At 38.1% G+C, this 22,762-nt stretch overlaps 2 protein-coding genes across 2 annotated transcripts in view; one reads left to right on the top strand and one right to left on the bottom strand.

Annotated features, from left to right (window-relative positions):
- Nucleotides 1–651: 651 nt before the first annotated feature.
- LOC139940030 (dnaJ homolog subfamily B member 11-like) lies at nucleotides 652–11,988 on the bottom strand. The gene is made up of 10 exons (XM_071936227.1): nucleotides 11,918–11,988; nucleotides 6,236–6,392; nucleotides 5,110–5,198; nucleotides 4,668–4,797; nucleotides 4,163–4,305; nucleotides 3,690–3,772; nucleotides 3,354–3,411; nucleotides 2,774–2,885; nucleotides 2,187–2,346; nucleotides 652–1,705 (listed from the first exon to the last, which is right to left on the bottom strand). The coding sequence occupies exons 1-10, from the start codon at nucleotides 11,980–11,982 to the stop codon at nucleotides 1,641–1,643; spliced, it is 1,062 nt and encodes a 353-aa protein (XP_071792328.1). The 5' UTR covers nucleotides 11,983–11,988; the 3' UTR covers nucleotides 652–1,640.
- A 2,178-nt stretch (nucleotides 11,989–14,166) lies between these two features.
- The window catches only part of LOC139939357 (low-density lipoprotein receptor-related protein 1-like), a 100,224-nt gene continuing 91,628 nt past the window's right edge, over nucleotides 14,167–22,762 (top strand). The window contains 1 exon segment of the mRNA XM_071935163.1: nucleotides 14,167–14,381. Within this exon segment, the coding sequence (XP_071791264.1) occupies nucleotides 14,303–14,381 (79 nt within the window). The 5' untranslated portion in view covers nucleotides 14,167–14,302.

Genomic DNA, 22,762 nt, shown 5'->3' with positions numbered 1-22,762 from the left:
ACCGGTACCCATTTGTACTCCTAGGTAAAGAGGCGAAGCATTAATGTCAAAGTGCCTTGCTCAAAGACACAAGTGTCATGATTGAATTCAGCCAGAATTTTTCCCACAGTCTGTAATTACAGGACTTGGGTCCACTGCCCCTGACCATTTGTCCAATACACCCTGGTACTTGGTACTTCAATGTGGAAAGTACTGATGAATATACATGATGTATCAATGTGTGGTCGAAGCACAAAAAACATCATCTAAATTGATATTTTAACAATTTGTTGTGAAGAGCCTCAAAAACAAATTTCCTCATGAGTATTTCAAATGGTAAAATGGAAGGTCCTAAATTAAGGGTTGGTAATAGAACTTGTGGCATTGACCAAGTCTTGGTTCCAAGTCTGTAACTGTGGCTTTTAGTCTACCCAATAGCCATTACATTATTGCTTAGCATAGCTCTTGTGGATTAACCTCCGTCATTTAGCCTACAATCACAATTGAGAGTTGAGGCTTTGATAGCTAATTTGTGGGATGTGGCTGATGCTGATAAGTAATCGCAATCTCAGACTTGAAATCAAGTCATAGCACTGACACAATCCAGCCACTACCTCTTTTTAACCCCTCTTTAACCCCTCGAGGGCACCCTAATAAATAAATAAATAACAAAGAGATCACAAAATAAGATTTTTTGTCAAGTACTGGAGATGGTTCTCCGTTTATTCATGTTTCATTATAAATTACTACCGGTGTCTTTTCATTTACAACAAATAAGCAAGTGAGGCACGTTGAAGCAGATTTTGTTTCTATTGTTGGGAAGATGAACACTCGCATAAGGACTTGAGATAAGGACTTGGCATTACACTTCCAGGAAAAAAGCAATTTATAGCGTGAAACTAATTTCTTATTTTTCTGGTGGAAGCCAATTTGCTGCTTTATTAACGTCACTATTTACAAAAAAGTTTGAACTTAAATGACTTCATGTGCAGTCTTAAACCAAATGTTCATTTCATTGGTCTTCATTAAAGCAGAGTTGCCCTGTGAAGCCAATACAAACCTAACAAATATTTCATAAAATGACAACCAAAGACTTGTGCACTATTGTATACCTTTTTCAACAACCCTAAATTTAATACCTTGGTGTTTTTCGGATCGCGAAAAACAGTGCACAAGGACAAATTCTTGTATACAAAATGACCTTTTGTTGTGAAACATTAAAACATACAGAACAATAAACAGTCATCTGAAACTTTACATGTATATTGGGAAAGTTGTGTAATAATCACAGATATTTTGAGAGAAAAAAAATATTCCTGATAATACTGCAATAACCGTGTCTTCCTGTAGAAATCTGGGGTCTGTACGGCCATCTTTGTATTGTGTACACAATGGCAATCGTTAACATTAAATCTCAACTCGCTCATAAAGGAACCTGACTAACCTTTAGTGTGGTTAGACATTGATTTGAAACGGATGAACAAATTTTCAATGGCATACATGTAAACCAAAAAAAGCTTGTTCACCCCACAGTGCGAAGCCTTCCAATATACTATATATGAGTTTGTTCACAACAAAATCAAGATGGCTGTCTTTTTTTAACACAAGTTAATCAAATCAATAAATCTACGAAACTTTTTGGTAATAAAAAAAATCCCACATCAGTAACCTTGAAGACCGTTGTAAACTTTGGGCTTGGCTCCTTTCTTCAGTAGATTTTTTATATCTGGGTTGGAGAAAAGAACACAAGAATTGTGATCAGAAGTACAGTAATATAAATTGGTATATGACAACTTTACAAAGGGGGAAAAACCATATAATTTTCTAGAAATCTGTGATTCAATCAATCTGATAATGACCTCAACTGTGATTTGTACTCTAAGAGCCATCTCTGCCCTCACAGGTACCCATTTGCCCCTGAACGAACAGAAGCAATTGTAGTTAAGTGTCTTGCTCAGGGACACGTGTCATGACCAGGATTCGAACCCACATGACTCGACCACTAGAAATTAAGCCTAGTACACTAAACCAAGACGCATTGATGTGTGCAATGCATAGTCTAGATGTTAAACCAATGTTCGAATGAGAGAGATTAGCTGTTGCCAACTTGGCATTTGTATCCCCTTCTGGGAGTTTTCTGAGTTCCCTTGACAGGAAGATCATCTAAACAGACAAAAACAAACTCTGTAAATAACATTTAAACTCACTTTGTTTTTCCTCTGTAGTAAAGTCTCCTTTAGGAAAGTCCACATCGAACGTAATGACGAGCATTCCTTTGACGTGGTTGTTGTCATAATTAGGCATGCCCTCGCCCTGTTTGTGCATCTTAGCACCGGGCCATGTCACCTTCTCTCGGCTGATTTTGACCTTTAAGAATTATACAAGCATTCAAAAAAGAGCATGAAAAACTTGTTTCTATAAAGAACAGAATCTACCTGGCAATTAGACACACATGGTGTTAGCCGAACCAAGTATATATTGATACCTCACCGTGAAATGCCTCAAATCCCATATGGAAAACTTAGTCACCAAGTTCGCTTCAATCTAGTTCTGCTTGTGAACTTGCTTCAAATATGTAGTTTCTTACAAACTTCATAAACATTCTATGCACTAATGTCACTCCAGAGTGTTTCAAGTTCCAACACTGTGTGGACCTCTTTCGTTCTCGGGTCCACACTTCATATCCCCTTGTTATTATTATGCTTAAATAAGTGTGTACAAGTCATACAAGTTATGCGAATTACAGCATACATAAATGAATAAATGAATAAATGAATAACAATTTTGTCAATACCTTGTGGCCATCTAGATGAGGAATCTCCATTGTAAAACCAGCTAAGGCGTCTACCAGTGATATCGTTATATTGGTGTACAGATCATCACCTCTACGTTCAAAACGATTATGCCTGGAAGAAAACAAATTACAGACAAGGTTCACTATAGTTTTATGTTTTAATAATTTATATAAATAAATCACACAAGACTAATTCAAATAGCCACTTAAGGCTACAAGAACAGTAATGACAATGTATTGAAGTGTGTGCACCATACTGCCTTTTCTATTGTCCATGTAGAAATAGAAGTCTTTTCTCTTGTGTAATCGAGCCCAGATATGTTTATCTCGTAGATAATTCTATTAGATTAACCCTCCCACTACCTGACAGTTTAATATCATCCACCCTGATTTTAAATAAAAGATAAACTAATCCAGCCTACTATATGATTCCATGTAGTGAATGCATCTACACAGATAGACACAGTTATTATGTGAACAGTTATGCCATCCTACAAAACCCATGCGGTTGAATGGTTTCAAATGGTCGGGTAACTTGCTGGAAATTGTTAGGGGGGATTAAAATGATTAGCAAACTTACTTTTCTGCAATAATTCTAAATCTGAGGTCACCAGGCTCACCATCTATATGAGGCTCTCCTGATAAATAAATAAATAAAAAATAGTAAAGTATTATTAGTTAAAGAAAGGTTTGAATCCTGTCAGGCGCACTAAATGGACTGGGTGTGCTCAGGAATACATTTTGAGGGTTTTCCTCCTATATCTAAAACTGAAACTTCCTTCCTCGTCTTCTCTCCATTGGGTTCATGGCTAGTACAGTGATTAAGTTCGCTTTTCTGAGAATCCTTGGCCCCACAACCATAATTACTAAATAAAAAATAAACAAAATAATTAAATTATGAGGAGTTTTTGTTTACCTTCTGCCAAGAATGGATAGTCCTGACCGTCCCTCATCCCAGGCTCAATCTCAATCTCGAGCAACTTTTCTTCATTCACCAACCTTCAGAAAAACACAAAACATTACAGCTGCCATCTTAGTTTGGTTACTACACAAGTCCGACTCCAGCTTTTAACCATTTTAGTTCAAAATTTTGGCCCATGAAGACTTACATAATAGAACAGTTTAATTGTTCTTCATCTGATTTTCCTTTACTGTGTGAGGATTCCATCTTGTGTGCCTTGAGCACCTTAATTTGGTGGATTTTCGCAAGGTTTCCTCAGGCTTGCGAGCAACAGTAATTAAGTTCACATCCTTGCTTTTATTAACAGACACTTACAGTAATACTATCTAAAACTTATTTCTTAATCGTCCTTTCTACACTGGTATCCTCAGTGCTAGTCAGGATCCCACGTTTTTGTAAAGATTTTAAATAAACCACTAGAGACTTACTTGACTCTTGCACACTCGTCACACACTTCATGCTGCGTCATCTGAAATCTCCCTGGTCCCAACTGATGTGTTCGCATCTCTTGCCTACAGTTGCACTTCCTGGTACCCGGTGCCGTATGTGCCACTGGTTTATATCTTACAGCCTAAAAAAACAAGGAAGGTAAGTTTCAAATTGTGCACTGCAAACAAAAATAAAAACTTTTACATAGTTGACACAAACATTGGGATTGAATACTTAAGGACCACTGTTTACAATGTAATACTAGCAGAATGCCTCCCAAAAACAACATTGGGTGTGATCCCTGGCTAAATGACAGCAACGGTCATATGGCTTCTGACCTGAACCCCCAATCAAAGATATTTACAAATTAGAGACACCGCCAACATATGGCTAGATATCTCAGTTGTTAGTGCGCCGGCACGTTAATCCGGAGGTATTTGGTTCAAATCCCACTCGAGTAAATTTGTCTTTGTTCAAACCCAAAATCCTTTCATGAAAACTTACCTCTACAAAATTTCCAGTATAAAGTTCTTCTAGCGATACAGGTAGATCCATTGTTATGTCGTCACCTCGGGGTGTCTCGGGGTTCCGTTGCTGACCTCCAAAGCCAAAATGAGCAAAATCACCAAAAAAACTGCAACAAAATTGTGAAGAAAAGAGAAAAAAAACAGTTGTCACACACACACTGTTCTTCATGATCACCATTCTCTCTTACTTACTTTGCTCTGTAAGCTTAGAATCCCTAGTCACAAGAGGTACGCACGCGCCAAGCGAAAATTCCCTTCTAACCCTAGAAATACGCTTGATGTAAGTGTGGAATTCCCTGCTTCCGTAAGTGCCGCTTCTTTACTTACGGTAAAGCAAAGCCATGAAATTGGGCCCCATTGGAGTTTCTGGAAGTGGCTTTGGTCCTAGATTTGATGCAGATGGGGGGAGACTAACATACCTTGAGAATGGGTCGCCATGTCCTTGTTCCTTCACTCCTTCCTCACCATGTCTGTCGTACTGTTTCCTCTTGGCATCGTCTGATAAAACCTGAGCAAAATCATCATTTTCAATCATTATCATTAAAAATATGTGATAATTTGCATCAGCTGTTAAGAAAAATGTTAGCTTTACAATACATTCATGTCTTGAACTTTGCTCATGAAAGGGCACAGAAAAATGTCCATATCATAAGGGGCACCTATGAGTTTCATGTTTTCAGTTTGTAAATTCAACCCAACCAGAAATATTGCTTTATTTAAATCTCAATGTGTTTTGCAAATAAGACCGCTCAATTTTGACATTTCCTGACAGAAAACTACCACAAAATTATCATAATTCATCCTACTAAAGTTATTTACTTCCTTCACAAAGGACTGTGTACAGGATGTCAACCAATGTACAAATGTATGAATTAACACTGCATTAAATACTAAGCCCCGCCCACTGCTTTGTCAGTCCCTGCCTCCTTTTGAATAATTCATAAGAATATGATAAACTGCTGGCCAATCATCCAAGGCCACAACAGCTCAATGAGTGGGCGTTTATGAATGAACTAGAATACAATACATAAATACATAATGTTGATCTACATGAACACATATATGGACAATGCAGAACTGAGCTTAGCATAATTTTCCAGAAAAACCTTGGTGAAATGGTGTGGTTTGGAATATAGTTTGCATAATTCGTAGTTTATAACATGCATTGTAGAGTACCATGGCCCAATTTCATAGAGTAAGCTAATACATCAGTATAGCATTAATGGCTGAAATGTCTTGCTTAAGGACACAAGTGTACACACCGAGACTCAAACCAATGATTTGCTGATGTGACACACCAGATCTTGATTTCATAGAGCTGCTTTAAAAGCAGAAAATATTGCTTAAAAAGTTTCTGCTAAGCAAAAGTGGTTAGAATACCAGTCACAAATTGTACATACGAGATGGCATATTGGCTGGTAACCATATTTTTGGCAAGCATACTTTTGTTGTGCTTAGCTACCTTTTGTGCTTTAGCAGCTCTATGAAGGAGTCCAGTGGTGCTCATAACTTCTCAGCCTTGACATGCATATGAAATGTTCTTACCTCGTAAGCTGCACCTAAATCTTTGAACTTCTCTTCCGCTTCTTCATTGTCTGGATTCTTGTCTGGATGATACTGCATGGCCAACTTACGATATGCTTTCTTGATTTGGTTCTTTGTTGCCGATTTGGGTACACCAAGGATCTTGTAGAAATCTCTCCTGATGGTTCAGAATTACAGACAAATCAAAAATACACATATTATGAATTTTATTTTCCCCGGGCTAACTATACTAACAATCCAATTACAACTTATAAATTGACTCCATTGCGAGCCTGCGAATGCTGGTCAATGTACACAATTTGCACATACACACACTCATATAGTTACGCAAAGTGATTTTTGTCAGGTTCACTTCCTTCACATTAGGCTGTTTCAGTCAAATTTAATGCAGGTGATTTTTTCTCTGACAAGATGTGGTATGTTAAGGTGTATTCTTAGAAGTAAAAATCAATTTAAAATTTTTAAATCGGATGTTTGGTTGTAGAGATATACCGTTTTTAATGAGCGTGGATCGTGAAAAAAACGTACCCGTGTTCAAGTTCAATTCTTATGTTTTTCTTCATATCGGCCACGGCCAAGTTTAATGCACAGCCTATGGCAATAGAGGGCGCACACTAGGCGAGCGCCCTCTATCAATGAGGAGGTTTACAAACTGTGCTTTGAGGCGCTAGTATGATTTTTTATGAACGGCAAAAAGTGATTTTTGTGAATCAAACTGAGAAGCGGCATCGTAGGGGAAATTGTTACTTATAAAAATTGAATATGTCTTAAGTTTTGCAGGTGTTTGTGTGAATATTCTTTATTAATTATGTCAACAAATAGCATTATTAAATTAACCAGAATGGAATAAAATTAAAGAGTTTATGACTGGTGTTTTCTTTAATTTAAGATCAGTTGATCCTTTGATTTAAAATTGTAGCATTAACACAGTAAAAATTTAGAACAATCTTTAAAAAACTTGAGGATGAAGGCATTGGTATACATTGATTATTTTTGTTATATTTACAAAGACAATTTCTAAAAACCAATATACAATCAATTTGTTTGTTCAACTTTCGTTTCAATTAGTATAGGCCTTTAAAAGTATATAACAATACTAGTTTCTTTTGACTCAAGATGAGCAGTCTGTTATTATCAATTCAGAACGTAGGAATTATCAAAGAAACAAGATCAGGCAGCTTTCCAGCTTTCTATTATTAGAGCCCCGGCCTATCAAACTTATTGTAACACACGCCCTCTTGTGGTGGCACATCACGGAAACACGAAGATGTACGAGTACGACGTACATGTATAATCGTGCGTATTTAGGACAACTTTGCAAGAAATGGTCTAACAAAACCTTTCGGCGGGAGAAGAAAACATAATCAAATTACACCAAATTTTCACAAGTTAAACTTAAATGTATGGGAATTAGCACTGACAAAGTCGCATTCAATTTTGATGATTGTCTCTGGAAGAAATTTTGATTCAAAAAATGGAAAACGCCGACAAAAATAGGTTTTTATAGTAAAAGCTATGCGACTAGCTGTACGATGTGCGGAATTTTATCGGCTACACGATGATGTAATCGTTATCTCATTTTGTGTAAACATGTGCTCCCGCATCGTAAAAAAACGTCTTCGGGCTTCTTCGGCGCTTTCCGAAGATTTCCGAAATCCGTTGTCCACGGGGTTCAAAGTTGACGTCATGCACAAACGAATGGGCGCTGCATGCAGGCCAAGCCCTGTTTTTTGTCGTTGCTCTCTTTTTTTTACAATATCTCCGAAACTATTCATCCGATTTCAAGTATTTTTAAAATGTAAGCACGAGGAGAGAATGCTCCTGCCTGCTGTCAAGTCTCATAGTTGTTAGTTGTACAAAATGTGAATTATGATTTAATATATTTCGTTCTTTTTTTTCGGGGCTGTGTGTGTGTGTGTTTTGGTACACGTAAAATCAACTTGATGAAACTGCCTATTCACATGGCTGTTTTCGCAGGGAATGTTTCGCAGGAGTTGCAAAATATTTGTTGACGTTGCAAATTTGTAACGTCATTATTCGTATCGCATTCAGATTCGCAGGAAGTATGAACTGCGTACATTAGTCATTACCCGTACATGTAATGTACATACGACTACGTACGTATCGCCAATAGCAAAATATCAAGAGAGGGCGCTGTGAACACACACAAAGATATAAGCGATGCATGCGCGAGTCTAGTTGCGATAATCGTAACCCTCCTCCCGACGGCCGCCCAGGCCGGAGGGTTACGAGACTCGTTCGAGCGTAAACGGTTGATCTGGTCCAACACGTACAATTTGGACAGCTAGTCACCAGATTTGCCCCATTTTTACCACTTTTAAAAATCATGACACAAATTCTGAGGGTACTACCTTAATTCGCAATGTCTAATGCAGCCTGCCATAATACTCAAAACACCATTGAGGAAATATTTCGAAGAAAAATGGACAAAAACTTACCAGAATCGGAGCGAATTCACAGGTTCAAATGTCGAACCTGCGTGGGGCGGAGCTTCGGCTGTATGTGTGGGATGTGTGGTTCAAAAGGTCGTGGCAGTGCGTGGGGTGCATTGTGTAGCCGGCAACTGTGCACATATGTGCGGTCTGAGGCTATTCCCGCTTGCGGACTCACATCACTACACGGGCGGACGGGATGTTACACGTGTATTGTACATATACATGGTGTACAGTACTGTGGTGCATATCATGTACATGTACAGTGCATTGTCCTATTTTATATACGGGCCCTGATGACATGTCTTTTGATTTCCTTTTTTTTTTTCATCTGTATTTTCATCAATTATTTATTCGTTTGTCCAGTTCCATTTGTGATCTTTTTGGATTTTATATAGTGTCTTTTTTTATTTAAGAAAGTGTTGTGAATACACCATGAACAGACCGATTGCGATACCAATGTTTACGTATGATCACGTGACCTACAGTACCCAAAGAAAAGGACAGATACACAGCAAAGACATGGGAGGATGGGAAGACTCGTACCAATGGACAAGAAATCGGCCGTATATAACTTTGTCTAGCTAAAAACGAAACCCTTTTTGTAAAGTTGAATGTTGTAACATAAATTTAAATCACACTTGCTGTTCTATATTTCCAGTATTCTATTAAAAAATAGGTTTCTTTTGAGATTATAAACTACGTGAGCTACTGATGTTTGAGCAAGCTCACGCGCCGTAGATTTTGCGCTGTGCACAGCTGAAGTCGGGCTGTGCCGTGAGCGAAGTTGTCCGACTCTAGATGAAAGCTATCCCTTCTAAAAAAAAAAAATAAAAATGAGGATTAAAATAAAGGGATTGGCAGCTTTTTCGGGAGAGGAATTTTATTGAAAGTATTGGCAGCAAATTCTTTACAATGAGGGTAACACTTGACACCGTGTGAACATTTCCTAGTTTGGTGGAAAAATGTGTTTACCCATTACTGTTCAGCCACCGCGGTAAGGTCGCATGTTACAAAGCCCTGAATATTCTTCAGTGATTTTAAGAAATTACACTTTCTTACAGGTCACGTGACGTTGCGCGCAATTGGTCTATATTATTGGTTCACTATTTATAATTTAGGCCTATTTTGTAAAGCGCCTTGAGCACAGGGGACTGTGCGCGAAATAAGTGTCCTACCAGTATTAATTATCTTCGTTGTACAACTAACAATAAGCGGGCGGAATTGTTTTTACACCACGGCCAGGGTTTTGGACAACATCGCGTATCCTGTTATTTGCGACAAAAATACATTATCCGTAAGGCCGGTCGCACATTCCCTATTGGAAGATTATTTCAAAAACTAAGGAGGGAAGGAAAGCCAGAATTCTATATATTTATTCAACGGTGTTATGCACACATTAATATTATTTTTTTAAAGGATAGTAGGGGTCAAGGGATACTGTTTTTTTAACTTGTCATATGCCGCTTCCATTTTAATTTTCGGTAACCATGCTGCAGTGACTGGAACAATAGCTGTGATTTCGTTTTGCTACATACTTGCTTGCATATCATTGCATGTAAATTTAGTTGTTTATAGTGGCTCCAAACTGATTAAAACAACCTTAGGTTGGTAGACGTTTAACGATATTTTAAATGCCCTAAATAAACAGAGCTTCTACAACGCACTCGATCACAACCCCAATACATGTACCTGGGATGGTCAAACGAAATCACTCAAGAAAAAAATAAGCTTGTCGGAGATCAAGCACAGACTTTAAAAATGTCATAAATATACACAGATAAGTTTAAAATACAAGATTGTATAATACAATTGTTTTAGCGGGTCATTTTCATATCTATAGACATAGAGCGAGGAAGCTTTTTTAAAAGTAAAGCGAGCACAGAAACTTAGAGGTCCTTATTTCGAAACCATGGCGTCGGCTTACGGTTCTTGCCGCAAGTTTACTATTCCTTATTTATTCTTCCGATGTACTTTTTACATTGTATTATTATTACTCACGTGCTCACGGCGCTTTACATTTACAAAAGTAGGCCTCGATTAGAAATAAACAAACAGGCAGTTCACAACACTTTCTTTAAAAAATATTATATAAAAAAGGGGCACTATATAAATTACAAAAAGAACAAATTGAACTGGACAAACGAAGCAGAAATATTAATGAAAATACAAATGATAAAAACAATTATGAAATCGAAAGGCATGTAGGTCACGTGATCATACGTAAACATTGGTATCGCAATCGGTCTGTTCATGGTGTATTCACAACACTTTCTTAAATAAAAAAAGACACTATATAAAATCCAAAAAGATTACAAATGGAACTGGACAAACGAATAAATAATTGATGAAAAAAAAAAAGGAAATCAAAAGACATGTCATCAGGGCCCGTATATAAAATAGGACAATGCACTGTACATGTACATGATATGCACCACAGTACTGTACACCATGTAATGTACATACACGTGTACTGTGTTGTTGCTGATGAGTATAACATCCCGTCCGCCCGTGTAGTGATGTGAGTCCGCAAGCGGGAATAGCCTCGGACCGCACATATTATGTGCACAGTTGCCGGGCTACACAACGCACCCCACGCACTGCCACGACCTTTTGAACCACACATCCCACACATACAGCCGAAGCTCCGCCCCACGCAGGTTCGACATTTGAACCTGTGAATTCGCTCCGATTCTGGTAAGTTTTTGTCCATTTTTCTTCGAAATATTTCCTCAATGGTGTTTTGAGTATTATGGCAGGCTGCATTAGACATTGCGGATTAAGGTAGTACCCTCAGAATTTGTGTCATGATTTTTAAAAGTGGTAAAAATGGGGCAAATCTGGTGACTAGCTGTCCAAATTGTACGTGTTGGACCAGATCAACCGTTTACGCTCGAACGAGTCTCGTAACCCTCCGGCCTGGGCGGCCGTCGGGAGGAGGGTTACGATTATCGCAACTAGCGCGAGTCGTGCATGACAACTACATCGCATATCAAACTGCCCCATATGCCTTCCCACAAGGCATTGCGGTTCTGAATCTCGATAAACCTTATGGCATTGGCAGTGTACTCAACCGTCAACGTTAAAAAAAACATTCATGTTTTGATAGTCCTACTAAAATGAGTAAAAACGGTACAACATTTACACCAAAGCGTCTAAAACTCGCACATATTAATGAGTATATCTTCAACTATCATTTATTGTAAAGAAATTTGTGAAAAAAACTTACCCTGCGAGTACAGTTAAGCAAATGTGTAGGATAATAATACACACACTGCATAGTGAATTCGCCATGTTCGGAAATTTAATTTACCGGTGTTTGGTTCCTTGTCGCCTCAGCATCGGAAAACAGCTGCCATAAATAGAGCACCATACTAAAGTAAGTGATACACTTGTTGTACATTATTTACTCCAATAAATTTTCACAAGCCTTCCTGGAAGTTCCACGTCGAGTAAAAGTATGCATTATTCATGAGGGAGATGTTTGTCACGCCTTCAAAGCTGCAAATTTCGACTACAACTCATGATAGTTTTTTAATATTCATAAAATGGGCGGGATACTACTTTTTTCTAGATAGAGGGCGGTTTCCATTGTGACCACTACGTGAAGTAGGGTCTCGTGAAAAAGATGAATGTCTAATCCATTCCCTATTGACCGGTTTATTTATTTACTACAAATGCAATTCTTTAAAAATAAACCTTTATGTTTATAACAACTTTCTTGATTAATTTAGCAACTCGCGCAACCAATATCCAAGATAATTCCCTCAAGCAGTTCGTGGGCCTTGAGCCAGTGAGTCAGAAAAACTCTGGAACCATTATGTGTCTCGTAAGTCTTTGTGATAGGCGCAACATATAACATTGAGAAAACAAATCTTGTTGAAGGACACATTTTGTTTAGAAAACACTTTTTAACAGGACAATGTATTAAAGAAGACTCCTTTTTTGGCTGATTTGACCCCAAAATTTAGATTTGTATTTTTCACGAAAACAATGTGCTAAAAATTTTGTTGTAGTTTTATACAAAATATCAGAATCCCGTACTACCGTATCTAACAAGAGACCGTAAAGAGGTGCTAGCGCCCTCTCGTGGTTTCATGGATAATTAAGTTATAGTCTTTGTATGGGTATTAATCGAAGATTATAGAGCGCCGAAGGCGCAAGATGCGGAACTGCCGCTGAAATGTGAAATCCCACTGGATGCCATTTCGGCAAGTAACTCTTTTGATACAACAATAGATCAGTGCAGACAATGACCGTTCCTATCAATGGGAAACAAAACATTTACTTGCTGAAATGGCGCCAAGCTTTAGTTCCTCATCTTGCGCCTTGCGGCGCTCTATAATCTTTGGTATTAATCTTCAAGTTTCTGAAAACAAAGTGGAAGTTAAAGAGGGGAATTTTTATTCCGCTCTCATTCAGCTTTGTACATCATAAAACATTCAATCAAATAGAACAATATTAAAAGAGGGGTAAGTTTAGTTATATTGCCGACAACCCCCGGAGTCCATCGTATCAGGACATTGGTTGTATAAAGAAAAAAAAAGAGGAAAATGTGGGTATAAAGAAAAAAAAAGAGGAAAAGGTTTTTACTTTGCACACTCCATTGGGTGCGCTTTCGTTATAAGTCTATTATGGTGGCTGGCAAGCTTCCCGTAAATTGTTTTGTACCTCGCCCCTCCCGTGGAAATGTCCCAGTTGTTACGCCCCCAGCTTGACAATACAAACCAGTCATGATCGTGACCTACGGTTGCCCCGCTTTACATCAGTTTCGCGGGCTTCTTTTGTAGCGCCCGGCTTGAACAAGAATAACCAGCAGGTGCCCATTTACAGTGAAATCTATGAATAGGTAAACTGGTTATTGTAAATTAAACAAATGCATAGTGCCAGTTGCACACTCCTAGGGCTCAACGCATGCATACACTGCAGGCCCACTGTTGGGCTTTTGGACAACCATCACATGTGCATACAATTAGTGTAGGCCTAATTAAAACTGATTATCTCAATAATTATATCGTTTTTATATCTGTATCATTTTAGACTGCTTTGATTTGCCCCGCAGACTGAATAAAAACGCATTTTGGTCAAAATTACCAACAACATGCTCTATTTCCCGTTGCCAAATTATCCATCCATTATTTTTGGCGCAAAGACTTTCGCCCCTTAATGCGTTTTCAGTTTTTTTTCCCCCGCCCAATCTGCTGCATGCCTCAGAAGTAGGGCCTTTATTTCGTTTTCATGGCATTTCAGCAATGTGGCAATTTAATCAAATATCTGATCTTGTTCACATCTCACCTTGTTCGGAGAGTAATAAAAATAACAATATTTTCATAAACTTATATAAATCATGACCCCCTGTTGCATAAGGGGGCTCACTACCACCTAAACATTCCACAATGCTTCGAAGGTCGAGATTGAACGCTGAGGGCCGGTGTCACGTACTAGAGTGTGTATTTTTGTGTGTACGGACGACCGTATGCCATTTGCCATACATAACAAAAAACAGTTCATTGTGAGCTTAGTTATGTTGCAGAACATTGAATGAAAAATCGCACGTGTTGCAGTTTCCAAGGAACATTTTTATATAAATTGTGGCGGTGAATTGGAGCTAAAGATGCCGTCTATCCCAGCATGGGTTACGGTTGCAGGAGTTTTGATGGTTTGGCTGGAAAGCTCGTTGGTGAAAGCTGACGGTAAGTCCGTCCGATATGGGTCTGAGGGGGGTAGGGCTGGGCCCGGATTATTGAACGACATGACCGTCTGACTTGAGACACGAGTCTCGGTCAGTGCGGCATGTTCGTCGTGTGGTAATGTTACCGTCTTGTCTGGCCTCGCATTGCGGGATCATTCCAGACTACCGGATTCTTTCACCTATAAGATATGTGGAATGCTGGAAAGAATTTGGAGGTTTTGTCAACATAAGCTAGTCAATATTTAACGTGATTTAGGAAATACTTTTTTTGCATGAAATGTTTTGTTTAAAAAAAGGGATAGCACTTATAAACTGAAGGTCTGTGCATAGGTCTGTGTATACCGAACCAGGGAAATGTTGTTGTAATGTACGTCCAACATCATTATTTACATGATTTATTTATGTAGTTCAACCTTGGAAGATGTTTGTTTGTTCTGACACAACGTGCCCCATAAACCACACAGTGTGTAGTGCATTGGCACTATTTATTTATGGAACCTTGGAGAATAGACCTCCATAATAATTTAACAATTTTTGGTGTTCATCTGTGATGTTCTCATAAATATTGACTCTAGCTAGGAACACGGACGCAAAGACTAGAACTTTGGCTAACTTGGTCACATTCCTTTTAAGCCCTTAGTTAATTAATGCATTGAGGAAGGAAATACTTTTTTTAGTGTATTAACTGTATAACTTGTAAGTTACAACGGTTGCAAAATTTTGTGAAGTTTTAAAACTTACCCAAGTTAATGGTAATTCTTTTTTAAAGGTCCCCAAGCCAAGTTTACAAAATGTTTACCCATGGTTTGTTGTTTACCCTCCAGTCTGCAACTGTCAGCAGGATTGAGGGTTATAGATTATCCAAATGAAGCTTGTTTGTTAAATGTCACATTTGCAACCATGCAGAAAGTGAGCTGGAAAAAAAAAACTTTTCTTGTAGATTTCACTAGAAGTAGAACAATTAAGTTTGCATTAAAAAATATAAACATCTGAAAGTGTTGCCTGTTCATGTGATAATGTCTGCGGGTGTCGTCTGCAAAATTGTGTTTCTCAAATGATTGGAAAAACGATTTGGTAAATTGTTACAATTTAGCACCAATCGCAGTGATTTCATCATCCTATTTAAGCGGTCTTTCTTTTTTGTTCTCCTGGCCTTTTGCCAACTGTGGTATAAGTCAATATTGAAAGGAAAACATTGTGTTCATTTTAAGTTGTTGGTGAAGCTTGGCTTTTAAAGCGCCGTTTTCTCTTTTGAGTAGAAAAGTTGGTAGACTACATGTATTGTCACATAAAGTCAGTTAGAAAACCAATACAATGGTCCTGGCAATAAGAACACAAATCCGCAACAAAACACCTTTTATGTGTTCTCAGAACTGCCAGTTAATAATGCGAATTTGCGATGTATGTCATCACTTTCATTCAACTTCACATTATAAATGAAATTGCATTGGAAGTTGACTACATATTAGTACAATGACAAATGTTATGTTGCATTATGAATGAGCGGAGATTTGCACACCTCTTCATCAACGTTTCCCTCTGGTACACCTGTAAATCTATCATCCATGACCCCCTATGCTGATTTTACTTTAGAACCATTGATACAATTTTCCCCTTTTTTTTCCATTCATAATAATATCCTGGACCGGTAGGCGAAAGTTTTTTCCTTTCCCTCTTTTGTTATCAACTTCAGTCGTTTCTTATCAGTGTGGACTCCCAGCCTCGTCATTATTTCTGCTTGAGTGGCCAATTATGACGGTTTCAATAAGGTTTCTGAGCTTAATTTAAAGTTGTGGAAAATCAATTCAAATAAAAGCCTGAGCATCAGTTGTAATATTTTGTCTTCTTCAGAGTAACAAAACAGGTGTTACACTGTACTTGGTACAATGGTTGTTGGAGTACGTGTTACACGAAGGCCTCTGCTTGGTACCAAATGGAGCTTAGTTAATGTAGGTCGAGGTGCATGCTAATATGTGAATTATTTAACCCGCTCTTGTTTGGTTTAAATTATGCACAGTCTGATTGTCTGCATACATACAGAGTCTGGCATAGCCAGTAACTACAGGCATGTATGCTTCGTTTTCAAAAGGGCAAGGGCACCAAGGCATTTTCTCATACACTAGGTAAAGGGCATCCTAGTGTGAGGAAATTGTAAAGTTCTACTCTTGTAAGCAATGAAGCATTTCATGGGCACTAAGGCACCAAGGGTGCCTTACAAGGCCTGCAAGCCCCCCCCCCCCATGTCTTCTTCTCGTTTCTCCAATAACACTTTTCAACAATATTTGATTGTGCATGCATGGATTATTGTGGCTTAAATAACCATTGACCCACATGTCATGAAACCTTGGCCTGTTGTCATGTTGTGGTATGTGGAGATAAGAGACCTAGGCGCGACCTTGGGTTTAGTGGCTTTCCAGGGAAATGTCATGATGCAACCCTCATTGTTGATATTGTTCTGGTGTGTACACAATTTACTGAGGTAATATAATTGGAGAAGCATAGACTTTGCACACCATGGGATGGGGTTCATAAGTATGGTCATGGGTTGCAAGATCTCTTGACTACACCGTAAACCTTAAAAGACCACAATATAGGCATCTTCATTCAATCTTCTATTCACTTACATTTGAACAAAATGTAGTCAGGCTCAGTATTTAAGTTACTTGAGGTGCCAATCCTGGCAAAACCTAAGGAAAAACCCTTTCCCAAACAGGGTAAAGTGATTCACATGTGAAAAGAAAAGCAAAAAATAATTCCTAGGAATTCCATGGGGTTATTCAGGCCTGGAGTTACACCAAGACCAAGACCAAGACCAATAGGCCATGTCCTCTGATACCCCAGTCTTGGCCTTAGTGCCTCTTCAAAACTGTCTTATTATAGACTTTATAAGATATCTAATGGAAGTGCCTGTACAAAATAAAAAAGGCCTTGCCCTCTCTAAATTGTCCATGCTTGGTAATTTCTGTTGGTAGTGTGAAATAGGCTTAAAGTTAAAAGGAACACTCGGGCCAAAAAAAAACCCATCTCCCACTGTAACATGAAGCTTATTGATTTGATCATTAAGCATGGATACACCAAGTTCATAATACTAGATCATACAAAGCTTTCATGGCAAAATTAGAATGTGTTGACTTGAAGCATTAGACCTATAACCAGTAAAGAGGAAGTGCTTGGTTTCGTATGATCTTCCTGAATACCTACTTGGCGGAATATTAAGCTGTCAAGTGTTATTGAAAACTTCCTGGCTGGAATTTTTGCGCAAACAGTATCTTTATTACATCTGTAAATACTTACTTTTAGTCTGCTCAATGCACCTACATTGTAATTGACAGACTTAAATTATGACAGATGTTATGCACAACATTTTTGTATAGTGTAATTTATCTTAAGGCTTGGTTTCACTTTTATGTCACTGTTACTGATACCACTGAAGCAAAATGGGCAGTTACCGCCACGCCCCTGGTCATTGCCTTGGTGCCCTAAGTAAATAATAATAAAATAATAATAATAAGACTTGTAATGCGCACATATCCACCCTGCTGGGTGTTCAAGGCGCAGTAAAACCAAAAACAAAACAAAAACAAAACACAACACAAAGAAAAACAGACACAACAAAATTAGTCATTGAAAACCTGTGACATAAGATAAGTTTTGAGAAGAGACTTGAATTTTGCGGTACAAACACAAGATCGAAGATTAAGTGGTAGAGAGTTCCAGATGCGTGGCGTGGCTGAAGAAAAAGACCTGTCTCCCCATGAGTGTCGAGACTTGGGTTCAATGAGGAGAAGCATGGAACTTGATCGAAGATTCCTTGATGGAGTGTAAACTTGAAGCAGTTCAGAAATATAGTGGGGAGCCTTGCCATTTAAAGCTTTGTGGACAATGAGCATCAGCTTGAAGATGATTCGTTGAGAGATAGGGAGCCAGTGTAGTTGTTTCAGAATGGGGGTGATAGAACAGGATTTTCTAGACAGTGTCACAATGCGGGCAGCAGTATTTTGGAGCCGTTGAAGTCGGGAAATCTGGTTGTTTGGAAGACTGTAAGTAGGTCTGATGCTGCATGGTGCCGATGGTGGCAACTTCACAATGCCCCCTTGTCACTGCCTTGGCTGGCCTGATACTTCACCAAGGCAACAGAGGCAACTGCCATCATTCTCCTGGTCGCTGCCTGGGTGCCCCTTGCAAGCCTGATACTTCATGGAGGCAATTTGAGGCCAATGCTTTCAAGCCCCTTAAAATGTTCCTGTCGAAATTTTACATTGTGCTCAAGAATAGAGGTGCCCTTTACCAAGGAAGTTCTGCCTTGCCCTTCCGAGAACAAAGTATAGGCCCTAAACTTTAATTTGTTGCAAAAACAGACAAACATGATTGTACAGGTACATGTACGTGTATTTTGAGATGTCTTTTAAAAGTTTAAACATTCTCACTTCCAAATGGCCTAAATCCGGTACATGGAAGTGTGGCTTTCTGTTTTGAATCCTCAGGCTTGTTGCATGTTTTATTTAAAGACAGTTGATCAAAATAAAATCACCTCACACCAGTGACACCATACATTGTAGGTTACTGATTGATAAAAAAATGCTGATTCTGCTAAAATGCTCAGTAGTAGTAAATTTGGCCAACTATATGTATCATTATAGTGAGTGCTGGCATTTAGTCTGTAGGAACCGGCCCTCATGACCTTGCACACGATCCCGTATTATGTCTACTTCACAAACTTTAGGTTGAAACGTTGAAATTCAGTACTTTTAAAACCTCATGCGGTCAATCGCCATGAATGAAAATTATTTCCAATAGTTCTTTTGTGTACTTTGTAAGTAGCCTTTATTTGATTTTTGTTTTCTCTTCCCTCGGGCGTTTTTTTATTCAAACAGAATTCACAGACCGGAAAAGCCGTTTTCTACTTATTTCAGCGGGCATGAAAGTGCTACGGTGATAAAAGAAGAGGACAAAAAAGTACATTTTTTTACCTTTCAAGGCTGTCGCCTTTAAAGTGATTTGGGAGTTGAAATCTTGGTAACTTGGCCTTTTGCATGAATTGATTTTTGAAATTGCATTAAATTGCTGAGGAAATCGTGGCAACGGTTCACCTGGTACATGTACTTTACACACTCTCTCTAGTAGTATTACGGACTGAGCGAGAGGAAAATCTGTGCAGCACTGAAACTTAATGCCATACACTGCACCTAGGCCTGGCATGCGTACGTAGTAGGTGTATACAACAAAACTGTTCAGATTTACAGACTGTACAAGTTTCTTGCAGATTCTAAGATTTTTTGGGATCAATTAGGTCCCACGTTCTTCGCTTAAAGACTCTGGACACTATTTTGTCAAAGACTAGTCTTCTCACTTGGTGTATCTCAACATACGCATAAAGTAACAAACTGAAAATTTGAGCTTAATTGGTTGTCAAAGTTGCGAGATAACAATGAAAGAAAAAACACCCTTATCACACAAAGTTGTGTGCTTTCAAATGCTTGATTTCGAGACCTCAAATTCTAAATTTGAGGTCTCGAAATCAAATTCGTTGAAAATTACTTCTTTCTCAAAAACTACATTACTTCAGAGGGAGTAATTTCTCACAATGTTTTATACTATCAATCTCACCCCAGTACTCGTTAGCAAGAAAGGTTTTATGCTAATAATTATTTTGAGAAAGTACCAATAGTGTCACACTGCCTTTAAACGCATGAAAGAAACAAGCTTATCATGGGCTTCATTGTTTGAATACAAGTGAGACAGCCCATTGGAACTACATGTAATCTGGTTAATTGCGCAAAGCGGTAAATATATTTATCACAAATTTAATGGGTATTGTGTACTGCGTTTGTACAGCGCAGTACACAATAATTATATAGTTTGAGTTCAACTTATCAAAGAGAAGTTGAAGTACAATCAACCATGTAGTTGGTCCATGAATCAACAGGCAAAGTCAAAAGCCAAATTTTTATTTGGTCTTTAAAGTTATTCTTGTAAAAAAAACCTCAAATGCAATACAAAACAAACAATACAACATAAAATTTGCTTTTGTTAGCGATACAGAATATCAAGCTACATTATGTTCGTACAAGAAAAAGCATTCTTATCCAACCATAAAAATCAACTGAATGAACCGTTGTTCAAAAGATTTGCTGCAAATAATGTTGGGGCCAAAGATATTTTAATGGTGCACTGCATACGTACTGGAGCATTCCCATGTTCATTAATCTTGTGCACATAAAATAACTGTATGTAGCACAAAGAAGCCTACCCCAGGCCTCGATATAGCCCATGGCACCCACAGCATTTGCCGTGGTGCCCTGTGCTTTTGATGTGGTGCCCTTTGTAAAGTTCTAATACAAATTTACATTGTCCTCATGGAGCGTCCCATACCAGAGGAAAATTGCCGTGCTCCTTCCTGTGAAAAAATTGAGGCCTAGTACCTTAAATATGTCGTCTTTTACAGCCATGTCTTTTAAGTACCCATGCCACAACCACTAAACCCCTCCCCAATAACTGAACAGGTGTCATTATACATTAATTAATTGAATGGAATCAAAAATGTGTATTTCTGTTCAAGGCAATTTTTTCCTCATTCTAAATCGGAAGTGTAGTTAAACAGATTGTTGATCGGTTGTCCGAGATGAATTGAGACTAAGCTGTGAAACATTCTCAATAAATTGATGGGTGTATAGAGACATGATTGATTTTGAAACAGTGAACAATGTTACATATTATTGTCAAACCACATGAATTGATTTTCCGAGATAAATTTAGACTAAAAAGCTGTGATTCATTCACAATAAATCAATGAGTACATAGAGACATCTGTATGATATTATTACTGTACATAGTTTAATTAAAGTGAATCCTAATTAATATCTTACAAGTGGATAGTATTTTCATAATAGAAGCAGGTGTCGGAAATTCCGTATCATTCTGTTTGTTTAAATTAAATGATGAAAAAATTGTCAATGACAAAAATTATTTATTTCTAATGCAATATTGATAGTATTAACTTGTACAAATTGGTGAATTCTCCTTGTGTGTACAAACAACTCCCCTCTACTTGACCCCTCTTTAGCCCAGTCACGTAGTGTAACCCTTGTTTACAAAAAAGTGTTTTGTACAGTTCATTTTAAAGGAACACGTTGCTTTGGATCGGACGAGTTGGTCAAAACAAAAGCGTTTGTAACCGTTTTTTATAAAATGCATATGGTTGGAAAGATGTTTTAAAAGTAGAATACAATGATCCACACAAGTTTGCCTCTAAATTGCGTGGTGTTCCTTCTACTGTGCGAACTAACATGGTCGGCCATTTATGGGAGTCAAAATTTTGACCCCCATAAATGGCCGATGTGTTAGTCGACGAGGTAAAAGGAAAACCACGCAATTTCGAGGCATGTTTGTGTGGATCATTGTATTCTACTTTTACAACATCTTTCTACCCATATTGATTTTATAAAAAACGGTTACAAACGCTTTTCAAAGACCAACTCGACCGATCCAAGGCAACGTGTTCCTTTAAGTCATTTTCTGGCAGGCATAATACTACACTAGTCATACTTGGAAATGTGACATTTTGTTTAAAATGTTTAACCCAAGAGTTCTAAAAATACAGATAACAGGTTTTGGAGATGTGGTGCCCTTTATTCATATCAAATTTTGATGAAAAATCAGACAGATCTCTATAAAATATACGATTTTTAGGTTGGCTGTGTACAAATCGTGCCAACAGTACGTCTAGGCTTCGTGGCTCTTTTTGTAAACATGGGATGTCACAGGGGAGATGTTTCACTGATCACATGGGAAATTTTGACATTTGCGTCAATACTTTCCACATAATTTTCAGAGTTTATAAAAAAGATCTGCATATAATTCCAGTGTTGACTACTCTATGTGTACTTTGGGTCGATAAATTTATAAACAGCTTAGCCTACCCAAGTTCACTTACCTCTGGGTCATTTGGACTATAGGCCTACATGTAAGCCTTTCCAGCCCCTTCATAATACAACAAGACTTACAAGATTTAGAGGGGCATTGAGAATGGACTAGATAAACAACGCTTGGGGCACCGAGGCCAACCTGAAGGGCTTTTGTAGTCAATTTCAAACTTGTGTGTAAAATTGACAAGTTTTTCTTGTTTGTTGTTATCTCATTTTTCAAAGTTGAATTTCGACACACGTATCCAATACAAGAGTTTTAAAATTAATCTTAAATCAGTAGCAAGATATTTGATTGAAATAAAACATAACAAAGAGGCCACAAACATTCAATGGAAGCCTGTGTGTCAACACTATCAACCTATGCCGTGGATACTAACCCGCCTTTTCTTTGACCCTACGAGGTTAAAGTTCAAGATCACCAAATAAGCCCAGACAGATAAAGAAATACATTCTTATC

This window comes from Asterias amurensis, chromosome 7 (genome assembly GCF_032118995.1).
Source record: "Asterias amurensis chromosome 7, ASM3211899v1".
Lineage (NCBI taxonomy): Eukaryota > Metazoa > Echinodermata > Asteroidea > Forcipulatida > Asteriidae > Asterias > Asterias amurensis.
The sequence above is the reverse complement of the archived record's forward strand: the minus strand, read 5'-3'. Positions and strand labels throughout refer to the sequence as shown.